At 36.4% G+C, this 10,263-nt stretch overlaps 2 protein-coding genes across 2 annotated transcripts in view; one reads left to right on the forward strand and one right to left on the reverse strand.

Annotated features, from left to right (window-relative positions):
- mtnr1c (melatonin receptor 1C) overlaps positions 1–2,832 on the reverse strand; it is a 19,011-nt gene extending 16,179 nt beyond the window's left edge. Inside the window, exon 1 of the mRNA XM_016476214.1 lies at positions 2,637–2,832. Coding sequence (XP_016331700.1) covers positions 2,637–2,832 — 196 coding nt within the window. The remainder of the gene's footprint in view (positions 1–2,636) is intronic.
- A 3,253-nt stretch (positions 2,833–6,085) lies between these two features.
- LOC107680362 (uncharacterized) overlaps positions 6,086–10,263 on the forward strand; it is a 6,033-nt gene continuing 1,855 nt past the window's right edge. Inside the window, 4 exon segments of the mRNA XM_074186977.1 lie at positions 6,086–6,239; positions 8,052–8,113; positions 8,115–8,241; positions 8,323–8,421. Coding sequence (XP_074043078.1) covers positions 6,101–6,239; positions 8,052–8,113; positions 8,115–8,241; positions 8,323–8,421 — 427 coding nt within the window. The 5' untranslated portion in view covers positions 6,086–6,100.

Below are 10,263 nucleotides of genomic sequence, written 5' to 3' on the forward strand. Positions count from 1 at the left end.
GAGCATATATATTACAAGGATATAATATATAATATACCAACAACAACATTTCCATTAACAAACAAAAATGGTACAGTGAGCAGGACACATGCCCACAACACATAAACAGCATGTGTCATGTCCTGATCCCACTGTCTCTGTCCCCAATGGTTTCCTGTCTCTCTCCACTTGTCCTGTGCTTAAAGGCATTAAAGCCCATAAATAGAAATATAAAAAGCAAGCACTAAACTGCACAAGCAGATCGCGTGCCTCTCTTTTCTACAGCAATCCCGCCATCACGCACAGGATGTTACAGAGTTCTCCAGAATCTATTCTAAATTATCCTTATATTGATCCCTATTTTGATCATCGTAAAACTTTACAAGGACAAAGAGCTTTTTCTGTAAAGAGCTCCCAACTCAATGTTACCAATTTAAATTAAAAGCAGAACATGACATAAAGCATTTTACAATGATGGTTAAGCACTGGTTTAAAATAAATCAGAGCTGTACGCATGTTTAACAAATTTGAATGCATTTTTTTTTTCTAATTATATGTTGCCAGTGTTGAGAGTACCCCTAAAATTGGTAATCAATTTATTATTATTGTTATTATTATTACTATTTATCTAGTATTATGTTTTTTTAAAGAAAAGCCTTTATAGGGACTCGAGATGCAAATTAGCATATGCTATACTCTCTATGTACAATGCATATTTTTCAGCTTCTTCTGGCTGAAATCATAATTTTTGTACCGTTCCTATCTAAATAAACCAATGAATAAATAAATATATAACAGCCTCACTGATACATCCTAACATTGAGATGGAATCAACGCAGTATATGTGAACACTGATCATGCATGTAGTGTATGTGTGTGTGTCTTTGAAGCTTAGCGTCTGGTGTTTGTCCATCGCTGTCAGGACATCGATGTCTCTGAGCAATGCTGGATCTCCATTCTTTTTGCAAACATACAGGGTTGCACATCTACTCAAGTAGCTCATGGCTCAGGGCAATCTGGGAAAACACCGCATGATCTGAGGCAGTGACATTTCAATCGGAACGGTCTGATGACAGGAACATGCAAAGAGAACAACACTGCCCACACTGAAGCATTTTTTCATTATGATTGATGTGTTTCTCATAATTCCCTTTCTGTGGACCCCAACATGGACAATTAATCACTGTTTTCAAATCATGAGAAATTCTCATCTCCCAGAGCATTTTAAACACTTCTCTTCACTCTTCAAAATAAAGGTTCCAAAAGGGGTTTTTCCAAGTGATGATTCCTCAAAGAACCTTTAGTTTAACAATTTAAATCATTTTTCTTAGTGTGAAGAAGCCTTTTCCACTACAACCTAGAGCAATGGAAAGTTTACATGGATGTTAAAGGTTTTTCTTGGAACCATGCCAGTAAAGAACCTTTTAAGAGTGTGTCTGATGATGGCACTTCAGCTCTGATGGAATCTTTTCGATTTCTGTCTGCCCTGCTCAGATCATGGTCATTCTCACCTACTACAGCCTAATCATGTGAAATAACCCTGAACTTGTAGCAGTGAAATTGATAGAGATATCTACCCATTGCAGGAAGAGCTCTGCTCTCTTGCTCTCACCTGTATAAGATTACATGCAATGAAAGAAAGAAAGAAGACAATGTAGCAAGCAACAGGTCCTTTAACAGATGTACAAAGGTCAGAAAGTCTGAGAAGACACTGAGAGTTTAGGATGCAAAATCTAATTGACAAAATCTAATTGACAAAAAAGTTGTAAAATTGAATAAGAAAGATTATGTGCTATTTCTATTCAAATAATCAAATTTGGGACATTGACCATATCAACTCCACTGCACAAAAGGTCAGATTTTCCACCACTGACGCAAAGATGCTCATTGGAATATTTTCAAATATGCTGGTATATTTGTTAGCGTAATGCTGAATATATAATTTGCAATTAAAAATCTATTAAATTAGAAAAATGCAAATGAATTTTCACTAAAGATTTTTGGGCATAACTGTATGTGTGAGCGGTGTGTGCGTTTTATATTCTTGCAGCCCTATAATAGTCTCCGGTATCTAGTAATTGTTTGTTCATCGCACTGCCTGCAGTAGCCTATAAAATGAAGCCCTGTAAAATGAGTTGTTTGCTGACGTGCTTCTGTTGAAGTGATCCTGCCTTGGGTTACATTCTCCTGACACTTTTTTGCACATCAAAAACATGAAAAATTACTACACCATTCAACATCTTGATGTTGCACAACAACAACAAAAAAAAGACAGCCATGTTTTGCTGGTGTCTCTTATGTAATTAATTCTGGGGGAAAAGGTAGCCTACATCAAAACATAGGACAGAGAGAAAAGCATATAGCCGATGTTTTGATATAATGTGAAATGGCATTCTGCTATGATAAAACCTCTATCAATAAATAAAATATGATTCATGCCACACTGACACTAGGAACAACTTCGGCCAACATGAAAATACAATGCTGCGTGAACTTTAATACATTTAGATGCTTTTTAGCTATAGGCCTACACTTTTGCATAGGCTACTCTGCAAATTCTTTAATTTCTCATCTAAAAAAATTAATCTCATCTATAAAAGCTACCCAAAAGACGTATGATATTAGCCTGGCATTACAGTTTCTGTGTCTTTACACACCTGCATTCCTGAGTTTCTTGTTCCTGTACACGGACAGGATGACCAGTAGATTTCCAACGATATCAGCCACGGTGGTGAAGATCAGTACGCCGGCGAGGGTGGCCGCTACCCCGGGAGACGTGCTCCTGGCAGGGAGGCAGTTGTTTCCCCGGGATAAACTATCCAGACAGCTTAAGTTCGCCTTCATTAACGCCATTCTTAGGAACCAGCGTAACGCTACATTAAAGTTTCTCCTTTGATTTACTCTTCAAGGAAAAATGCAAAGTTGACACGAAGAGCTATTCACCTTCCCGAAAATATAACCAATCCATTCCACTTATAAAATGTCACTGAGCACTTAAAAATCTACTGCAATGTTTAAAAGCCGTTTTCATATAACTTCCATCGCACGATAGCTGTCACAGAAGAATCCCTTCGAATTTCCCAGTAGCTTCCATTAAATTCAAATGCATGTTTGGTAGCCGGTGCATTGTCAGCCCCACAGTTATCTGGATTGTCACCTCGGATCACAGTGACCCACACCCACTCCGGGCTGTTGCTCAGACGCCACACACATCACGGCACAGACATCAGCGGCAGTCTGCGTCGCATCCCCGGCGCCCGGCGCCCGGAGCCTCTCGGTCTCTCCTCCAGCGCATAGTCAGCTGTTCAGCGCAAAAGCGAGCAGAGAGTTTGGGATTCAATCTAGTCCACCTCTCTGCGAACCGTTAAAACTGAGTGTGGAGGTTTATAAACAGGGGATTTTGATATCCGTAATTATAATATAGGCTACATATACATATGTTAATGATGTATATTAAATATATTATACAATTTAAAATCTTTAGGTAGCTAACCAGAAAAGTTAGCGAAGCGAACTGAAGTCGCGCCGCGCGTTGGCTTAAAGAGGTAACCATAGCAACAGTATGCAGCTGGAGCGCTTTCACAAGGATTTATCATGCATCCAAACTTATATAGCTAGCTACATCACTTTATAGGTTTAACGGTATTTATCACAATGAAAATAAATTGCTTATTTTTATTTTAAATAATTTTTGGGCTAGCGACGCCTTGAAGGATTTGGGTTTCACGAGACAAACCTCTGACTGTGTCTGACTGTGAGCCCACAAAATTAGGCTACTTACATAAATGTATATTTTAATTAAATTATATTACTTAATTTCACATTCGATTCTATTCGATCCATTTTTACAGAATTCATTCGATAATTTGACGAAATAAAAGCATTAAAGGGTGCAGGGTTTATTTTTATTATTATTTTTTAGATCGATTTAAGTCAGAAAATTAGCTGTTTAAATGATACGTCTAATATGATTTATTTGATGTCCTATAGGCTATAAGATGATCTTTTCCGCTTCACACAAGTAATTAACCCCGAATCCCTTCAACCAGCACCCACACAAATACACACACTTGCTGCATGTTAATAGTCTCATTGTGTTAATTTGGAGCAAATTTACAGATGTTTGGTTATTAATAATGAGCCTGCAACAGTCAAGCTGACCAACAATGGTAGGCCACGTATAAACAGTGGCAGCCTGACATGAGAGCTGGGAGAGCTGTAGGCTACAGAAAACAATCTGTTGCTAAAAATAATCAACCATTCAATATCATGCATATTTACATTCACACTGGTGTAACAATGGTGTACAATAGTGAATGCAAGCTTGGCTATATTATTCCAATCACTGCAGTGCCTTCTGTGAAAAGGAAGTTATGCAATTATTCTATAATGCAAAATAGGCAGTGAAGCAGAGGACAGGGATCATAAACAACCAGCTCATCCCTGTAGGTGTCTCATGTCTTGTTTACAATACATTTCTGTCTAGTGCGAAGCACTTTATAACTGAAGGGATGTTCCATGCCAGTGCACAATGTCATCAGTCAAGTCTCTCTTCCGGTTCTGTCGAACCAGCGTTTTAGTCTTCTTGTCATTCCTCATTCTGCAAATGTGTCAGACATGTGTCTTAGCTTTCTGAATAAACTCTGAACTCTGCAATAAAGTTTATTTGTGAGTCGATTCCCAGATTCCTGTATCTGTTTCTTTGAATGGTAATACTCTTCTTTCTGACTCTTTTCTTAAAAGTTGTTTCACATACACATATATGTGCAACATTACTTTCAACAAAAGACTACATAAAATACACTAAATAAACTTATACACCGTCAGAAAAAAATTACCCCTAATTATTGCTCAAATAGACATCTTTGAACCTTATTTACCCCTAAAAGGTTAATAAAGATACTACTCTAAGGTAAGAGCACGTAATAATTATTAAATGCACTTTTTAAGGGTTAATAAAGTACAAAGATGTCTCTTTACGTGTATTGCCCCAGCAACAAGCTGTTGGAGCTCCCAAAGGTACAATTTTTGCACATTTGCAACAATGTATTGCAATGTATGTAAATGCCAAATATGTCTTTAGAACATCTAGTTTTGTACAATGTACAAAACACAAAATTTAACAGAAATACATTAGCCTACATACATTTAAAGAAAAGCTGGAATGAGTGGCTATAAACCAACTGAGATTTGATACAACTTACCAAAAACTTTCAAACTTGAAGCCTTCAGAAACAAAGTGAAGAGACCAACATCAAAAATACTGGCAAGTTGCCTTGTGTGAGAGGCATCCACTGCCTATGCTGTAAAAATTGTTTTATTGAAGTCTCTTGGAGTGAATACACAAATGTCAGCTTAAACAAAGAAAGACAGACGGACGGATAGATAGATAGATAGATAGATAGATAGATAGATAGATAGATAGATAGATAGATGGAGTTGAAAAGTCAAAAGTCTTTGAAATGTAATAATTAAGAGTTAAAAACAAACAAATAAATTGAACAATTATCTGGAGAGTTAATAATACCATAACATGCCTACTGGTACAGAATACAAACTCTCATGACATTAATATTAAAATAATGCAATTAAAATAAAATGTTAAAATATTACCTTAAAATCTCTCTGCAAAATTAACCTTTAATGCACGCGGACAAAGGCGCAACGCTGACGTACTGTAGCCATGTCTGAAGGAATTTGTATATAACAGATTTACACACTATTGGGACTGAATTTTGCTAAAGTTTCGTTGGGTTCATTTAGTGTTTACTCTTTCTAAATAATAACCTAAGATTCGGTAAGTTCAAATGAATTAAGAAACAGTTGCATTGACTCGCTTTATATAGCAATGTGTTATGTGTGCTTGATTTGTTAAAGATCAAACAGGTAATTAAGCCTGTCCTCAATGCGCATGCGCACTACACCGTGTTGCATAAACGCGGAATCGGCGGTTTTCAGGGAGCAGCATTTTATGTAGTTTGATTATGTGGTTTATACCACTACATGGTTTATTAGTTAACTCTTTGCTTATTTTTTAAGCAAGGTGCCTTTGTGTTTATAACCTGTTTTCTCATTAAACCAATTTGCTTCACAATTTGACTTTTACAAAAGTCATTCAAACATGAGAGACGAGAATGAAAGAGACAGTAAGAAGATGAAAAGAAAAACAGGTCCGGATGATTTAAAGGCGCCTGGGAAGAAGAGACAGAAAATAAAAGACAAAAACGAGGGAAAGAGCGGCACAGTGCGGAAATTAGACGGTATCTATCTATCTATCTATCTATCTATCTATCTATCTATCTCTCTCTCTCTCTCTCTCTATCTATCTATCTATCTATCTATCTATCTATCTCTCTCTCTCTCTCTCTCTATCTATCTATCTATCTATCTATCTATCTATCTCTCTCTCTCTCTCTCTCTATCTATCTATCTATCTATCTATCTATCTATCTCTCTCTCTCTCTCTCTCTATCTATCTATCTATCTATCTATCTATCTATCTATCTATCTATCTATCTATCTATCTATCTATCTATCTATCTGTCTGTCTGTCTGTCTGTCTGTCTGTCTGTCTGTCTGTCTTAGTGGCATCAGCGATGATGAACTTTTTTAACGTTTATGAACTTTTCACATCTTTTTCACATTTGCTTCACATGATCAACAAGCATCCGATATTATTATATACTATACTTTGCTATACTACACTATACTTTACTATACTATACTACTACAATACTAGCATACTATTTATTAAAACAAAATCAAAATCGCATTACATCATGCCATTACATTTGTTTTTTCCATTTCATTAAAATAAAAATATTTATTGTAGTTTTTTGTGTTACTGCTAAATGTTGTTTAACTTTTATAATTAGTAGGCCACTGACCTTTTTTGAGGCCATTAGACACAGTAACTTCTGTAAACACCTCAGTTGTCATAATGGTCGCAGGTGCAGCTGTAATTTTACTTATCTGTGTGCTCGCAAAATACCCCATGCTCACTCACATATCTTCATTTAAGTCAAATATTGTTCAGTCGGCTTGTCCTCTGAAGGGCCACGGGCATTTCAAGTCATCTCAAGTAAGTTTAATTTGGATGTGGTCGAAAGTGTTCTGACTTTTTGATTTGTTCACTTTGTAATTAGTTCGTCCATTGAAACCGATTAGATTTTCCCACTGATAGCATGCATGAGAGGCATGCATTATTGCATTGACAGGGTAATCAGCCAATCATAACAGGCGGGCATTATTCTATAATTCATACTACACACATTCATGCTATACTGTATAGTGTGGTTGCTTCTGCCGCTTCTGTGAGAAATCACTCTCGAAGTCTCGAGGTTTTGATGCCAGAAGATTTTTTATCAGAGACAATGAAGCTGAGAACTTTGCAGAGAATCTGTCTAGTCTGTGTCTGCACACTCTTTAGTTTTTCCTCAAGGCCTGTTTAACACATTTTATACACAGTCCTTCTACCCCCATACAATGTACACATTTTACTCTCCTGCAGTTCTCCATACACACAGGAAACATATGATCATAATAGTAGAATAACTTGATTACTCTGTAGGCCTCCTTACATACAGGAAACAAATGTTCATAGTAGTAGAATAACAAAACAAACTCTTTTTGCGGCCGTGAGGTAATTACTTATTCAAAAAAGTACCTACTCGAGAGAATATGCGATTTAGGATGTAGCCTCAGTTTTAGGACGTGTGAACATCTGAGCTCAATGGAGTCAAAAGTAACACTGCCTTGCTTTTTGAAACTTTACCCACTTAAATGTTGGACAGTGTTACTTTGTACATTATTTGATCTCATGCATATTATTATTAATATTATTATTTTACACTGCGTTATTTTCTCATCCACATTTGCATAAAGAAAATAGACAATATTTATATATGTTAATATATATATATATAATGTATGTTCTTGACAGAAAGACAGTTTGCACTTTTCTTTCTCATAATTTACATATTTTATATTTACGTTTCAGAGAATAAGGGTTTATAGGTTAGCAACATTATTTAGAGATTGGGTTTTGTAATGTGTTTTTCTCTGACCCACAGCTCTCAGTAATAAAGCTAACTCTGCAAAATCTAAAGTGAAGCTTTCCAGCAAAGACAAGGACTAAGGGGAAAAAAAATCAATCTGCCCACTCAAAAGACTGGTCTGAGGATGATAAGAAAAACAACTCAGATGGTGGCAAAAATACCTCTGAAATAAAGAGGAATGAGAAAGGACAACTTGTGTTTAAACGTGAAGTTAAGAATGTTTTGTGCTATAGGTTTATAAATTAATAACTAATTTATTGATTTACTAATTTTTCTGTTGTTGCAGATTACCTGGAGTTCACACCTAACATGACTCCTAAAGAGGTTTTACAGGCAGGCAGTTTTGGGGGTACCTATTTCAGGCCCATCTACTCCAGTATCACAAGTATGTCTCACTGTGGTCAGAAGTTGTCAGCTTCAATTATTGCACAACAGACACTTTAAATGCTTTGTTAAATAATGATAAAAAAAAAAATGTTTAATTGAATTTCAAAACATGTACAGTGTCTATAAACGTAATGATCCCTTCTACTTCTTTCTTTCTTTCTTTCTTTCTTTCTTTTTTTCTTTCTCTTTTTACAGCATTTTTTTGCCAATTTTTTAGATTGGACTTTATCTAAGTAATCTAAAAAATATGAATAAAAAAAATCCTAAATCTTTGATTTCATAGATATTTACCCCCTTCACTATTGAACTTCAATAATCACTGTTACAGCCAATTGGTTTTTAAAGTCACATAAATAGTTTAAGATCTATTATATGGTGAGTCAGTATTGTGACAGAACTGTTGAGAGGAAACAACTCTGAATATGTTACACGCTCTAATGACTGAGATTGGCTGCAACAAACAAATGCTGTCCAGGCACTTCACCAGTCACTTTTGTGTCAGAATGACATCTACAATTTACCAGAAGGCATGTGTGAGACTGGTCTGTTGAGACCAAAATTGAGATTTTTGGCAATCAGACTAAACACCATGTTTGGTGTATGCCATCAAAATGAGAGTCCAAACAGCTGATGAAAACCTCACAATACTCCAATATTTAACTTCAGACCAGTGCTTCCAGCTAAAATACTTCTCCTCCATTCATAATATTGCTTTCTTCAGTGAAAAAGTCATCTCGTCTAAATCAGACGAGAAATATGCCCAGATCAAGCACAGTTTACAAGTGTCAAATGTTGGTGGATTTTGATGTGAGAGGATAACAGGGGATGGACTTTTTCACCGGAGGAAGCATTATTATGGATTATGGATGATCGTTTAAAGTAAAAATAAGCCTTAATGATGGATTGTTTCTTACAAACAAGTTTTTTTTTCTTTTTTCACTTTACAAGATGTTAATTGATGGAATGGAGTTGTGTGGATTACTTGTGGATAATCAGCTGTTTGGACTTTCATTCTGACGGCACCCATTCACTGCAGAAGAACACCTGATGAGAAAATGATGTAATTTTCTATTTTGATGCTATTTTAAACTATTCTTTATAAAACAGCTGTCCGCTAATTATTTTTCTGCGACCTGACTGAGCTTGAGCAGTTTTGCTAAGACGAGTTGGGAACAAGTCTAGTGTCAAGATGTGCAAAGCTGATAGAGACTTATAAGGCTGTATAATTGCTTCCAAAGTTGCATATACTAAATTTAAATAAAAAAATAAAAAAAAGTGACGTGACATGTGGCCAAGTATGGTGACCCATACTCGGAATTAGTGCTCTGCATTTACCCATCCAAAGTGCACACACACACAGCAGTGAACACACACAAACCGTGAACACACACCCGGAGCAGTGGGCAGCCATTTTATGCTGCGGCGCCCGGGGAGCAGTTGGGGGGTTAGTGCCTTGCTCAAGGGCACCTCAGTCGTGGTATTGAAGGTGGGAGAGAGCGCTGTACATTCACTCCCCCCACCTACAATCCCTGCCAGTACGAGACTTGAACCCACAACCTTTGGGTTATGAGTCCGACTCTCTAACCATTAGGCCACGACTTCCCCCTAAGCATGGTGGTGAATACTTATGGAAATTTATAATTTATAACTGTAATGCATTTTGACCAATTTGAAGAAATCTGTTTTCAGTTGAGCAAGTCTAAAGAAAATTGTCTTTTTTATAGGTCAGGACAAGCAGAAATAGTTTCAGTTGTTTATTGTACTTTGCACTTAAAAAGTCTTCCCACTTGTGACTTGATTCAGATTTACTTTTTTTTTTTTTTTTTTACATTTCTGCCTC

This window comes from Sinocyclocheilus anshuiensis, unplaced genomic scaffold (assembly GCF_001515605.1).
Source record: "Sinocyclocheilus anshuiensis isolate Anshui unplaced genomic scaffold, SAMN03320099.WGS_v1.1 scaffold1262, whole genome shotgun sequence".
In the NCBI taxonomy this organism is placed as follows: domain Eukaryota; kingdom Metazoa; phylum Chordata; class Actinopteri; order Cypriniformes; family Cyprinidae; genus Sinocyclocheilus; species Sinocyclocheilus anshuiensis.